This window comes from Rhizophagus irregularis, chromosome 32 (genome assembly GCF_026210795.1).
Source record: "Rhizophagus irregularis chromosome 32, complete sequence".
NCBI lineage: Eukaryota > Fungi > Glomeromycota > Glomeromycetes > Glomerales > Glomeraceae > Rhizophagus > Rhizophagus irregularis.
Window position 1 is genome coordinate 2455961 of NC_089460.1, and position 16511 is coordinate 2472471.

Here is a 16511-nt window from a genome sequence, read left to right on the forward strand (position 1 = left end):
AGGAAATCACAGCACTAATAATAATAAATATAACTAATAAATATAAATAATAAAACATTTTTTATATTACAATTAATTCTTATACCAGCATTAGCAAGTAGAATTTTATAACATTTTTAATTCTACCTAGAGTTCTATCCTAATTTTGATAAAGTAACAATCACCAGTAGTAATACTTAAAATTTTATTTATATAATTATATTTACTGATATAATTTTACTTGTTATTTTTAAAATATAAAAACCAAAGAAAAAAATATTATAATTATTTAAGTCAAATAGTTTATTTTTATATAATAAATTATTGATTACTAATTAGAACCAATAAGTTATTATTTAAAGATTTGTTTACCTTTTGTTTTAAAATTATAGAGCTTATGTATATTATATATGGGACATTTATAGAATATATTCTATTCATTCTAGTTTTTTACTTCAAGTCACCGGGGGTGATCATCACCGTTGGCCAGAATTATCAATTTTTACCGGCACTATATTTTTTTAATGCTAGTCGATCGTCATAATTTCAGTTACCGGTGATCATCACCCCCAGTGATAGTTAGAAAAATTCTATATTCTATATAAGTTTATAATAAATAAGTAAAGTTTTCATTTTTTTTTTAATTATTAATAATTTCAATTAATCAAAAATGCCACTCTTATAAAATATCAAAATTTTATATTATATTTATTTTCATTATATACATTTTATCCATACGAATTTCTGTGATAAGTTATAAAAAAAAAAGGTTCTAAAAAACAAATTAAAAGCAATTATAATAACTAATGAATGGATGAGAATGCATAAACGCAATCTATAGTGAATATAATAAGTTTTAGTATAGACAAAAAATGAGAAATACGGTAAATTATGCCCACTTTCCAAAAATGCAAAATTTAGACATATAGGTTTGTAATGTCGAATTTTCATAAGATCTACAAACCTAAAGATTCATCACAACAGGATCATTGTCTCCTTCTTCTTGTCCCAATGGCCTAACGGACGTATTTTGTTGTATTTGCTGCTGTTGATATTCTGCATTGGTTATAATCCGAGTATTACCATTTGAGTTAAAAAAACCACCACTTAATGGTTGCTTTGACCCACTAGCTTGTGAATGCCTCAACTGTTCCTGCATAGCCAAACTATTCTTTTTAAGTGTCAATCTTTCGTTGAATAATAACTGTCGTTGTTTCTCTAGATCCTTTTTCTCATTTTCAAGTACAATTTCTAATTCCTCAAATTGTTGAAGCTTAAGTTCAAGCTTTTTTAATTGATTTTCAATGACAGCATTAACTAGGCGCTGTATTTCTCGTTCTTCATAATCCGCGAGAACTTTAGCTTTAGCAGCTGCGGATCCCATTGCTGTAGCACCAGCTCTCTCTAATAATTTTGGTCGATCAACAGTTGTATCAGTAGCTGATTCTGTTGCTGTGGTTGTTGCTGTTGCTGTGGTTGTTGCTGCTGTTGCTGTTGCTGTTGCTGTTGCTGTTGCTGTATTAGAAGACTGTGCTGCTTCCAATTTCGAATCACTTGTTCCTTCTTCTGTGTCCATGACATCTTCTTGTTTAATTTCAATAGGCGGAGTACTTCCAGAAGTTTCTGCGGGCTCAGCTTTTCCATTGATTCCATTAATCTCTTTAGACTTATCAGAATTTTTTGGTGACGATAATTCCTTTAATGCTGATTTGGCAGCTGCAGCCGCTACACCGGGATTAACGACAGAAGCTAAGAATGCTACCACTGACATAATAGGATTATCTGCTTGACTAAATGGTATACGCTGATATTGTAATGGGCCCAAATCTGACATTTTAACATTACTAAGAGGATCCTCAATCGGAAATTCTAAAAATTGTAAAATACATTGTTCTCTTGTACGTGTTCCGACGTGTTCAGCAATCTTATGCCAGTCATCCTCGAACATTTCAACACCTTCAAGGAGTGCATACTTCTCTTGATCTGACCAATCATCATCTTGAGCATGCTTAAATGGTGTATCATCCATTTTCAAAAAGTCTCCACTGTACATCGTAGTAGGATATCTTCCTTCTAAATAACAATTCGAACATAGTTCGACGTTCGGAGTTTTCAGGCTATGATAACGCACACGAGTACAATCGACTCCACAAGTATCACAATTGTATTGACGTGGTTCGGTTACTCCTCCGTCAACTCCGACACTTGCATTGTCATCTTGAGAAATTTGCGAGCCTACGTCGATGTTTATTGTTGATTGATATATATTTTGACGTATACTAATCGGTCTTTCCATTTTGACATTTATAGAAGTATCAGAAGCACTAGCATTAGCGGCGGCAGAAGCAACAGAAGAATTTGATGCTGGTAAGGATGTGGTAGATGGTTGAAAGGGTTGAAGACCTCTTGGAGTATCTGCTGAAATCCGGAAATGCCCAGTAAAAGGTGGCCCGACAGATGAAGGTCGAGTATCTGGATCAACCTGTATGTAAATTATGAATTAAAGATTTAAATCTTAAAAATAAAAGAACAAAAAAAAAAATCAAGCTTACTTGATAATTAATTAAACCCCATTGTTCCAAAAAAGCATGAATTCGAATAATAGCACAGACATCTCCAGCTAAATTCCTTCGACACGCTGTAACTGTTAAATATTCACCAGGATTTAGACGATATGTATTTATTATAAAATCCCTATATTCTTTATAAATACTCGGAGTTTTAGATTTATTCCTATTATTAAAAAATTCGGGCAAAGATTTTTGTTCTATACTATGAATTTTTGCCATATCGAACCATGCAGCATAAGAAGGAATTATAATTTCTTGTGTTTGTTGGGATAAATATTTACGAGCTTCTTCTTCAATTCGTTTCTTTTCTTCTTCAGCATTTGCGGCAACCACATCTGAAGGAAGCACAGATTCAGGTAAAGTGTCATTAATAGCATCATCTTGCTGCTTAGTGGTGTCTTCTGGGGTTCCCATATGTTCGTCTTCATCAACTTCTTTTACAACTGCAGGAGAATTTGCATTATGTTTAGGAGAATTATTATCACCAACATGTTCAGTTTGTTCCTGCTCTAACATATCAACATCCATATCTTTATAAATCAAAAGAGATTTATCATTTATGTATAAACATTTTTTTTTAATACATAGAAATAGAATAACTTACTGTGGTTATCATTGGGTATACGTATGTCATTCAAATCTGAGGTTATATTATCCATTTCCGTATTATCTTCTATAGCTTCAGTATCTTCACCAAAATCCTGTGGAGCTTCGATACGAGTGTCAACGGGGATTGATTGAGAAATGTTGGCAATTTCTCCACCAGTAATAGGATCAAGTTCGTTCTTTTTTGAACGACCACCTACGCGATTTGCTTCCATTTCTATGTCAACAAGAGACACGCTCGAGTGTTCGGGTAAGGGGTCACGTTCAGGAGATCTTATTCTTGCACGTTTAGCACCTACAGTTGGTCTTGCATCAATATCCATTTGCAAGGGAGAATCCATTGAATCTAAATTACGTTTATGAACCGGTAAAATTTCAGACTCTGAAATACCGGATTGGTCTTCACCAGCAGGTATCCTTCTAAAGTCTGACGTATCCGAAATTTCATAGTCTTCTTCGTTCATCCATTCATTAAACATAACACTATCCGTGAGCCAGCGTTCACTAACATTCCACGGTCCTTTGTGTTCAGGCATTGGTTCTGGATCAGCGTGCTCCGCAGTTTCCTCCAACCACATATCATAAGAATCTGGATAATACCACCAGTGTACAAGCACTCTACCAGATTTTTTTTCCAAAGTTCTAAACCATTCTTCGTCTGTATCATCGTTATCATTTGTATAATGAATAACATGCGTTGCACTTTCTTTATCATGAGTTATTTGTCCTATGATTAAGAAATTTTTAAATTTATTTGTCAATCAAATTCGCGGCAACTAAGCCACAGAAAAAGTAATTGATATAAAATGATCAACGACTTACCTCTTAACAAATTAACTTGCTCAATTAATTCTTGTCTCCTTATACCCTCAACTGACTCTCCCAACTTAACTATAGGATTCTTAATGATCCCTTCCTCAATCAAATAATCTCTTACATGTGATACCATTTCAACCATTTCTTTCATATTATTCCAGTCCCACCTTCTCCATTTTTTTGATGCACGAAATTCATAAGCAGCGCGGAGAATATGGAAAACAGGAGATTTTGTGGTGAGTGCAGGATCTAATTTAAATAATTTTGCTGGAATCTTTGTGGGGTGAGGAGTATTTGTTCGTGGTGCATTACGACCTAAAGCTTCTTCTTGGAACTTTTGAAATTGACCAATAAATTGAGAAAGTTCCTTTGATGTTAAACCAGAAAAGTCACTATAATTTTTTGCTATTAGTTCGTTAACTAAAGACTGACGAATTGAATCAAATCGCGACACCGTAGCTGGACGTTCATAGTGATATAGATCGAACTGTGGCAACCTATTTCGTTGAGTCATTTTACGTGATATTGTTATTCTATAAAATTTATGTGTTGTTTTATTGTATAGCACTATGAATGATGTGCGTGCTAGTCGATATTGCGATTTTTAACGAAACCCGATTATGTATTAATTTTTGTTCTACTACTTGTTTACAATGTGAAACCAAATCACGGAAATTATCACGTGATAAGTAACAAATCATGTGACAAATCTTTTATTCATGTGACTTGCTAATTTTAAATTGTTTAAAATAAAATTTTAGGTAGTTACAATATTTGATTTGCCTTCAAATATTATTTGAACAAAGTAGAAATCAAATTCACATTAAATCCACATTTGAGGTATTAATAATGGATTTTATTATAACTATTAATAGATTACCAATTAAATAGCTAATTGGTAACCAATTAATAACTTATTAATAGTTATTAATAGGGTTTTATTTTTTATTGCTATGGCAATATATCACTAGGCCTCAAATATCACATGTTTAAAAAATTAATCATGGGATTTTATTAGTTAATTATTATTAACATTATTGTATTCTATTAATATATTTCTTATATTTAATACATTTCTCTATTTTATTAATACATTCTTTTTATTTATACATTCTAATTAATACTTTCCAATTAATCCTAATAAAATAAATATTATTTCTAGTTAAGGTAATAAGTAAGTTTAATATAAAAAATAATAATATATGTAAAATAATAGATATTATACAATAATTTCAACAACAATCCTGTTGATAATCACAAAACCTTCTGGATTATTTGACATGAAACAGAATTCTACTTACTTATACGATAGGTCACCTTCAGGTCTAAGATAAAAATTATATAAAAATTCTTTACAGATTCTATTATAAAAAAAATTTTATGTTAATACATTGTTATGATTTTTTTTCTTTTTAGCTAATTAACCAATAAAATTTTAAAAAAAAGTAAGGTAAAAACTATTAGTAAAGAGCCAATTTTCTATAGTGACCTTTATTATAAGTAAACTGGATCTTTATAAAATATTAATAATAAATAAAAATCTAATCTTTTTAACAAAAGTGCTTTTAGTAAAAATATAATAATTAACAACTTCTTTTTTATGATCTATATGATCTTAAGCCCTTATTATTTGATCCAATACATCAGGAAGTCAAATGACTGTTGTGCATCATAATGTATATCACATCCAAATGTTTGCCATTATTTCGGTAATATTCATTAATAATGCATCACTATCAATACATTATTTAATAATATACATTTTAACATTGTTAAATTTTATATACATTGTGATGTTTATTATATATACATTGACTATGCTTGTATATTGGTTTTACACAATTTTTAATGTCATTTCCTAGAAATTAAAACATAAAAGTATTGACCAAATATTTATTGTTCTTTTCAAATCGTGATATTATTCTACAACTGAATCTACTGATATAAATTCATATTGAGAAGTAAGGTTTATCTATGAACAATCATATAAATTCAGCCTATTTTTGTATTTATAATCATACCACCTTACTAATGCTAAATAAAATGCTTCGTTAAATAAAAAAATCTTGATTGAACATAACATTAATACCTATCATAAACTTAATTAGATTTTGTAATTATAAAAAATTTATAATTGTTGTAAAAACTTACTTTCTCAAAACACAATCCATCATATGTAGTGTAATCTTCAATTTCGCTACTATCCATGATATTAATCAAAATATTATCAAAAATAGGTTGACTATACCAATTAGAATTTGCATGAACCATATTCCCACTAGATATCACCACGGATCTATACTATTTAACAGATACAATTAAATGGATTGTAACAAATTCTGCCAAATTGATTAGATCAAAGAATTTATCTAAAGTTATTAAAAATTGATCAAATACCTCCAATGCTTTTGGTGCTAAAGTAGTTGTATTTTGATATGATGAAACAAATTTATCAAGTGATAATAATTCAAAAGTGAAAATTTCGTTTAGCATTAAATCCAACTGGCTTTGAAAATTGAAATAAGTAATTGATTATATTCTGCCTTCATACTTAAAATTATTAATCATCAGTATTATAATATTATAGTAACTATTAATTTGGGTGATAACTTACTGTATTTAGCATTTGTAATATTGCATTACATCGATTACTTATTCTATATGGATTTTTGACCCATTTTTTATGCAGTGATTCATACGTTGATCATTGTAATTTACTTATCTTTTTTATTTATTATTATTATTTTTTTATTTATATTGTTTTATTAAAAATAAATATGGTAATTTTTTTCTTAGCATTTGAAAGCATTACAAAATTATGATTTGACACATAATTAAAAATATTTTCACGTGATACATTTTTTAAATCCAATTACAAATTCCCAATTTTCTTAATTTCTAAGAATTTAGTTAGCTTAAATTATATGCAAATATTATATAAATAAGTAATATAGAATTAAATAAACAACTTATAACTTGACCAGCTGATTTCACAATAGACTTATTCTAAACTGCAAAAACTATTGGTGTAACAGAAGTAAAGGATGAAAATATTTTTAAAGGTATTGCCCAGAATGCCTAAAGAATTTTTTAAATAAAGAATTTAATTAGTTTAAATTATATGTAAATATTATATAAATAAGTAATAATAGAATTAAATAAACAACTTACCATCTAAAAGAAATTAAATAATTTTTTAAATAAAGTATTTAGTTAGTTTAAATTATATGTAAATATTATATAAATAAGCAATAATAGAATTAAATAAACAACTTATAACTTATGGTCATAAAACCATTAATAGCGTCATGTTCTTTAATTGCAGCAATAATGTGATATATCCAATTGTGTAGTTTTAGTAACTGCATTTGTGATGGTGAATATGGTGATAATAATTTTATAAACCCTTTTACCCAATTAATTATAAGTGATACCATCAAATATATATAAGTTTTATTATTATATACTGTACCTTAAAAATTTCTAGATCTAATTCTGTAAATTCATCTTTATATAAAAAGATATATATTTGGTTCTAATTGATATATAAATTAACCAACTGTTTGTCCATATTATCAGCTTGATGTGTTGTATAATTAGACTTGTGAAGTTTAATAATGATACCATCAACAATAAATACAAGTTGTCATATCATTGATCGAAATTCTTCAGCCATAAATCTTTTAATATTACTGAGCCCATGTTTAAATAATTTAAATCCTGAAAAATGTGGAATTTTTGCCAATCTATCATCAAATTCTATTACACCATCTGAGCTACACTATTCTGCCAATAAATCTCGTGTATATTCAACTTGATATTTATATAAACTCAGATCCAGGTGATGCATTCTATCAGGCATATAAGCCTGATATATATTAAGTTGCCTAGATAATAAATATATATTAAAGATAATTATATAATAATATCACACAATTAAATTTGAATGATAATACTTATGGTAATGTCCAAAAAATATTTTTCATGTTATGGAGCGAATATTTTGTAGTATCACCATTATTTAATACATTTTGCATTATTATTGGAGTGCGTAATTAAATTGTTGAGTGATCAATTAATGGGTTATTAAACTCATCTCTTAATATTATACATGTATAACATGACATATTGCAGTTAGAGGCACTGGTCAAAATCATTTCTTTCGGCATTAATACCTTTTTCGTCATCGTCGTCATGTGACTCATCACACATTCGGCTAATTACAAAATTCAGAAAAATTTCGGCATAAATCAACTGGTCGATTTTTGGTCGATTTTTAGTTGAGCTGTAACATAAAAAAAACCATAAATCGACCAATATTTCTTTTTTATCGATTTTTATTAATAACAACGATCGACTTAAAACTTTTTTGACGATTTTTAACCAATTTTTTAATTAATTTTAATTAATATCAATAAATAATAATGACATATAAGTAAAATAAGAAAACACTAAAGTTAAAGATTCGTCAAATTTTATTGTAAATCAATTTATTCGTATTATTTATTATTAAATAACCAATTCCATAAAATTCGTTAAACAATTATTGTAAAGAAAAATTCTGTAGCTTTTAGTAAATTACCGAATGTGAAACTTGCGATTTAATGGATTTATCGCTAAATATTCAGTTGCATTGCGATTAGAAGAAATTTTATATTTAGCGGGCACAAATCGGCAAAGAATGTTGTGTACTGGAATAATACAATCCCTACTTTCAGGAAAAAATCTGTTTTCCATAATTCAACATTGCATGTTTCCGTTTCTTCAGTATCATCAATACTAAAATGATACCGAATATTTGCTGTGTTTGCTGGTCGGTACCACCTAATAAAAGCCAAATAATACTCAGTAGGTCCATTTGGCAAGTCAATTTCATGCTTGAAATAATACTGGACTTGTCCAGGATAACGATCGACTTCTCCATCAGTCGTTATGAATTTGGCTAATACATATGAACTTTTTATGTGTCAAAATGACAACGCGGAGCCAAACACCTCAGATCCAATATGACATCTTCCAAATTTATCCATTTTTACACGAATAGTTATCGCATCTTGCTCTATAGCATCAGATGGTTTTCAGAAATTATACATTTCATATGTAGCAATATAATAATTGATCATTAAATCGAGCATCAATTGTGATAATACTACATTTTCAGAAGTAGGTCTTAACATTTCACCAGGAAACGCTTCGCATCCAGTAACAGTAGATTCCTGGATATTTTTTGAATTTAGCCAAAACCTTTCCATTTCATCTGAAGCGAATTGGTCATTTTCTGATAGTGATCCAATGGTAGGATGATTTTTGAGTAATTTAAGACCTTTCATCTGAGCGCTAGAAGTAATGATATCTCTGATTCGGTTATCATTCATTAATCGACGCATTAGTTCTAGTTCAATTTTTCTGTTACTGTTCGGTAATAATCCTAAGGGTTGTATTTAAAAGAAAATTTAAAACCAATAATAATAATAATAATAATAATAATAATAATAATAAAGGCCAGTGTATCTTACCGAGTATTCCATTCATGTGTTCGAATGAAAAACACCAGAACGCATACAATGGGCCAAAATTATGACAACATTCAGACAAATGAAGCGAGAGATGTAGATTTGGCGTAATTTTATTCCTGCCGTATTGTACCTTAATGAGCTTTATTATTTTAACAAATCGTCTATGAGCTTCCTGCAACATGTCAGATTCTATAATCTGACTTACCAATATCGAACAAATTCTGACAAAATGAATCAGAATTTTTCTATCTTCAGCTGAGAGATGGTCCCAAAGCGATACTGTGGCATAAATTGTGAAAATATTTCGCCACTGGTCAGCAGTGAAGTTAGAAATCCTTCCCCGCAGTTGATTTTGCCAGGAATTCGATCCAAATTGACCGGAACTTGAAATTGATTCATTTGTTTTTGAACTTCATTGAGCATACTTGAAGTTAAGATTCCCTGATCGACTCAAATTCGCTTTACAATCCATTTTGCAATGCCTAAAAATAGACAATGCATTGGATCAATGATACAAACGAATTAATGAAATAAGCGTCGAAGTAGCTTCCGACCATCTTACTCCAGTCTGTTTAACGAATCTCTTTCTTGATGTGTCCGAATTACACCATCGCCAGTCAAGTGCGTTTTGGAGATGTTCGTTTGAATCCCTGGCAACAAACCAATCCTCCATATCTCCCATTCCAGCAAAATTATGCTGATGATTTTCATAATTTGCCTTTTTCTGGCATCGGTGGTAAAAAACCAATGCAGAAACGTGCCCACAAGTTTTCTCGTAGCGGGTATATCGCATGATATCATTATCAACGCTGCACGAATTTTTTTTCGTAACTGATGCTCGTATGTTCGATTTAGAATAATCCCTTCCCAGAGGGATGTCCTCATTAACGATTGGTGCAAGGTAATGATTAATTTTATGTAGACTCACTTCGTTCGGACCTGGTAGCATTCCAAGGAGCAGCAAGTTTTCTCGCTTAAATTGTATATTACGCAGAAAATTACAGATAACTGCATAAATGGTTCCGGTACTATGATTAGTTCCATCGAATGGTTGAAACCAGTCAACATTCAACATGAGGCCAAGATGCGAGTCGGCAACCTCATTTCAGAAAAAATTTAATGAATCATCATTGTTTGTATCTTTGAATTCTTTCCATATTCGTCCATTATAAATATCAGATAAAATATTATCCGAATTTAATCGATTTGCCCAATGTCAGAGGGATTTCTCGAATTCAGGTTGACAAAACATATCAGAAAGTTGTTGTCGAAATCTAGCAAATAGGTATATTGATTTGGCTTGAACTCTTGAAACATCGATTTGTCGTGATAAAAGTGTGTCGCAAGTGCGTGTACCTCAGCGAGACAAGTTTAGGAACTCGATATGGTGGCATTTCATAACCGATAAACTCTCATTTTAACGAAAGTTTTCTACATCCTGTTTATTATAGAGTTTGTGGCATTTTGTATATGGAACAAATCTCTGAAATCGGTCTTTTAGGCCAAGTACTTTTTTCGCTAGGTAAAGAGAATCTGGAAAAGTTCTAAAATTTTCACCACCGATTTCGTTTAGAACTATTTTCATGAACTTTATTAAAGATTCGGTTGCCATTTCTAGGATATTGTATGTTATACGGTAGTTCATTATCCACAATAAAATCCATGAAAAATTATCATCAATCGGATTTTCTTCAGCATCCATGTTGGCTTGATACGGGGGAGGTGAATAATCTTCAAAAATTTCGTTGTAAGATTCATTATTTGATTCGCTACCCAAAGACATTTCAGTGTTTTGTTCGCTAGTATTATATACGTCCGATTTGATATTCAAACTTGTTGATTGAGGCATAGGATGGCTTGTATATCTTACGCGCCTCCAAGGTAAAAAAGAACAATTAACATCTATGTCCCCGGGTATTTGTAACCTTTGACTTTAGTGTATCTCCCGAAATCCGACCCTGATGTTGAAGTCTGATGAACATCAACATTTACTTGAAGTAATTCAATATTTTCGGTAATGTCTTGTTCACTAGTTTCTTGAATTATCGAAAGAGCTTCGTCTTCACTTGATTCGTCTTCATTCGAATCATTCATTTCGCCTCCTGTCTCGTGTAAAAGCTTTGTTCGTTTCAATACCAATTTTCCATTACAATTATTGCAATAACAAGGAACTTTCTTCCTTTTGCGAGGGTTTTGGAACGAACGTCTATGTTCATTTTTTTTTTGATTGCCAAGAATGCTTGAAACCGATCTCCTTCTTGTCATTTTCAATTGACGAGTTTTGAAGTTAATCGCTTCAATAAATCAAATAATCATTTAAAACTTTACTACAATTTGTAAAAATTTAACGTCAATTCGATTAATTAATTAATTTAACTGCGATCGTATTAAATCGAATATTTTGATATCAATTTGATAAATTAAATCGGTTAAAATTTGCAAAAGTATATTGTACTCGGTAAATCATTTTTAATTAATTAATTGATTTAACTGCGGTCGTACTAAATCGAATATTTTGATATCAATTCGATAAATTAAATCGGTTAAAATTTGCAAAAGTATATTGTACTCGATAAATCATTTTTAATTAATTAATTGATTTAACTGCGGTCGTACTAAATCAAATATTTTGATATCAATTCGATAAATTAAATCAGTTAAAATTTGCAAAAGTATATTGTACTTGATAAATCATTTTTAATTAATTAATTGATTTAACTGCGGTCATACTAAATCGAATATTTTGATATCAATTCGATAAATTAAATCGGCTAAAATTTGCAAAAGTATATTGTACTTGATAAATCATTTTTGTTGAAAAATTAAAATCAATGATCATTTCGGTTCGGAAGACACGATAAATAAACTTTTATTTATCAAATCAGCTTGTGAAAGTTTGTCAAAAGCTTAATAATAAACTTATAAATTCTATAAAAACTCGTCTGATCATTAACTCGTACGTTCTCTTTCTCTTTTCTTCTCATCTCATTGAAATTTAAGATAATTTTATTTCATTTTCATAATAACTGGTAATTTGTAACTTTCGACCATATGATATATAATTACTTTTGATTTGCAATTTCCTATTTTAACCGTAAGAAAATTTATTGATATATAGAAATGAGCCGAAACAAGAAAAAATCGTCAAATAAAAGAAAACTTCACAAAGCATCTAAGAAAGTGAACTGGGACCGAACTTCAACTACTTCTAATACTGGACAAACTTCAACTACTCCTAGTACCGGATAAACTTCAACTACTCCTAATACTGGACAAACTTCAACTACTCCTAATACCGGACAAACTTCTACCCCCAAAAAAAGTCGATATAGTATTTTGCGTTATTGTGTTCCATTATTCAAAGGTGTATCCACTAATCAAAATTGATGCTATCGGGTACATATATATTGGGTACCTATATATCAGTGACTAATCAGATACATATATCGGACATTTATTACATATCAGGTACCCAATATGTAACATATCAAATATGCCTAAAAATCGGATTTCTGATATCTAAACGATTAGTCACTGATATGTAACACTGAATCAATCTTACACATATCGGGTACTGATATGCAAAATATTTATTTATTGTATTTGTATTATATAATTCAAAGAGGTATATTAAAATTATTACTAAAAAAAGTATTTTAATATTAAAGATAATCGTTTATTCATATAAAACCCCTTATTTTCAATTTTTTTTTATTTTTTCTGATATCACGAATAACTGACGAAAATATTAAAAATATACATATTTTATTTTAAAATTAATTGGATTGAATGTTCAAATTAATCATCTTACATACAACTTTATTTTAATCAATTCGTATAAATGCCAATTGATAAGAATAACCTAATAAAAGTATTTAATCATAATATTTAATTATTTTTATGTTTTTTTACCCCCCTTTTTTTGCTTTTTTTATTTTTTTTATTTTTTGTTTTTTTATTTTCATATTCATCGTTATGATATTCGTCACTTTCTTCATCTTGATTAGTATTATAATCATATGTTGGAATTTCATTTGTTGAACGATTAAATCTTTTAAGAGAAACATATCGGTCGGAACGCCAATTTGGCGTATCCACTGGAGGCATACTTGTTGTTGTTTTACATCTTTGAACTCTTTTAATTTTTAGAATTTGAGGTTTTTTCCTCAGTTTTTCAACGGTCAGATCAATCCGATCATATAATAAACGCTGAAGCTTTAATAAATAATTACTATTAATAAATAAAATAAAAAAAATAATCATAAATATATAGTACATACTGCAGAAGAACGCCACCATGTTTTATATATATGAATTGACATTGTCTTTTCTTTAACAGCAGATTCTTTACCAATTATATCATTTTCTTCATCAAAATTGGTTTCCTCCCACTCCTCTGAATGATAACCAGATTCCTTAAGAATTCGTACAAGCTCCTTCTCTGGGTATCTACGAATGTATTTATCATTATTTTCTATTAAATAGTTTGCCGCTTGAGCTCTTCTTTTTTTTTTCTATAATAATAAATAATTATAAAATTAAATAAAATTAACTAAATTCCCACTTCATATTAATAAAATGGTTACTAACGCCCATAGTTCTTGAATTCTTCTTTAATCTCCTCCTATCCATTTTCACTTTGTCGTCTCCTTGCTTCTTTATATTGCTTACACGATGGCATAAACGCCAACATCCATGTAATATCTTTAAGATGTCACTATTCGAAACATTATACTTTTTGTTGACTAACTTATAAAGCAGTGGAAGCAATTTTGTAATTATATTTTCTTTTTGCTCAAGCCACGTACGATCACTATCGATCTCATATATATCCTTAAATTCAGAATCTATCCAGATAAAGACTTCTTTCTATAAATAATAAATAAACGTAAATATTTGGGAAAATTCAATGACAGATAATAAAAAAATACTTACTTTAATTGTTCGATACATATTTTGATTCAAATGAATAGCATTGTCTGACAAGGACGAAGATGAATAGGTAGAAGATGATAAGGAAGATGAGGAGGTAGATTCTTGATCACTATCCATCATTGCCTACTTTGATTGCTTTAATTGAGAAGAGGAATTTGTGAAAAAAGATTTGTGAGCAAATTTATAGATTTCAAAGTTGTTGAGATTTGACTACACGAATGAGTAACATGAGATATGCGAATGAGTAACGCAAGATACGCGAACTTGATTTTGAAGAACTGCATGCGAATCTGATCTAAAAGAATAATTAAACGTTTATTTTATCTTACCAAAAACGCGAAACTGATTTTGAAATAAGAATTAAACGTGAAACTAATCTTAATCTTAAGGAAGAATTGAACATGTATCTGATCCTAAAAGAAAGGTTGAACACGAAATTGAAGAATTGAACGCGAACTTGTTCCTGATCCTAAAAAAGTGATTGAAGAACCTGATTTTGGAAAAATTGAATTGATAATTTTTTTGAAAATTTTTTAATAAGCGTACTTCATTTAAGTAATTGTAACCTTAACTTTCTTAGCTATTTCATAAAATACAAAATGAATAATAAAAAAAGTAAAATTGAAATCTTTAACTCCATGTCTGATTTAGTAAAACACAAAAAAAGTAAAATTGAAACCTCTACCTCTGTTTCTGATTTAGTAAAACCTAGGAAAAGTAAAATTGAAACTTCTGCCTCTGTGTCTGATTTAATAAAACCCAGAAAAAGGTATTTGTATCCATGCTATTGTATTCGTTGTGATGACGCAGAGGTTGATTTTCGCCTTTCAAGCAAAATCATACAAATGATGAAAGTTTGTGAAACTGCAGGAATACTAGGAAAAATCAGGAAGATACTATTACAGCGAGAAAACAAAAAAGATTAATCATTATTCAAGATGTAAACTTTACAAAAAAGCGAAAAAGGGCATCAAGTTCTAATCTTGATTCTTCCTAACATAATAGTGGCTTTAATCGTTTCAATGAAGATACTGATTCATTTCAACCAAATAATAATGAAAACATACATACATTATTTTCATCATCACCATTATTGCCAAATCCTTCTTATTTTCATGTTTCAGCACCTGATGAAAATAAGGATAACGATGAATATATATATTACAATAAAGAAGAAGAAATGATGATAATGAGGATGACAGTGATGAGGATGACGGTGATGAGGATGACGGTGATGAGAATGATGGCGATGAGAATAATGGTGCTGAAAATAATGGTGGTGAAGATGAAGGCGATTATAATGAAGAAGAAGATGATGATGATGATGGAGATGATGAGGAGGAGGAGGAGGATATAGAAGAATTTTTTTCATCTCCTGAAATTGGTAATGATGAAGTATTTGTGATGGAAAGTTTAAATGATTCTATAGAAACTGAAATTATTCTATGGGTATTCAAATTTCAACAAAGATTTAGACTTTCAGATATAGCACTTGAAGTATTAATAAAATTCTTACATATTATACTTACTCGTTTAGATAAATCACAATTTAAAAATTTTCCAGCATCCTTATATCTTGCAAAAAAAATGTTAAATATCTTTCAACTAAAAATGCAGTTAGCTGTATGCAACAATTGTCATAAATTGTATAATGTTAGAAATATTGTTGAATACAAAGAAAAAGGAAAAGCTGCTATTGCAAATTGCCTACATGAAGAATTCCCAGATAATCCAGTACCTAGTCGTCGTAATAAATGCAACAATCCACTTTCTATTCTTAAAAAAAGAAAGGGTAAAATAATTGCTGTGCCTCGTATGATTTACCCTAAACCAAGTATTCGTCAGCAATTAAATATGTTATACCAACGACCTGAGTTTGAAGATATGCTGGAATTATCAGGAATTCAAAAAGGAGGGGTTAATACCTATTCAGATATTTATGATGGTAAGGTATGGAAAACTTTCCCATTTAATGGTGATACCTTCTTTACACCAGAAACTGCGACAACACACCTGGGCCTTCTCTTTAATCTTGATTGGTTTCAACATTTCACCTATACTCAACACAGTGCTGGTGCTATTTACGCGT

General features: G+C 29.7%; 2 protein-coding genes across 2 annotated transcripts; both read right to left on the reverse strand.

Moving 5' to 3' along the window:
* Positions 1 to 662: 662 nt before the first annotated feature.
* OCT59_023314 (uncharacterized protein) lies at positions 663 to 4587 on the reverse strand. Its single transcript, XM_066131975.1, has 4 exons — positions 3978 to 4587; positions 3154 to 3882; positions 2532 to 3079; positions 663 to 2461 (listed from the first exon to the last, which is right to left on the reverse strand). Exons 1-4 carry the CDS (start codon positions 4483 to 4485, stop codon positions 944 to 946), a joined length of 3303 nt encoding a protein of 1100 aa, XP_066006685.1. The 5' UTR covers positions 4486 to 4587; the 3' UTR covers positions 663 to 943.
* Positions 4588 to 11389: 6802 nt separating this feature from the next.
* OCT59_023315 (uncharacterized protein) lies at positions 11390 to 11752 on the reverse strand (the record flags this gene model as incomplete). The annotated part of the gene is made up of 1 exon (XM_066131978.1): positions 11390 to 11752. The coding sequence occupies one exon, from the start codon at positions 11750 to 11752 to the stop codon at positions 11390 to 11392; it is 363 nt and encodes a 120-aa protein (XP_066006686.1).
* Between the last annotated feature and the right edge of the window lie 4759 nt (positions 11753 to 16511).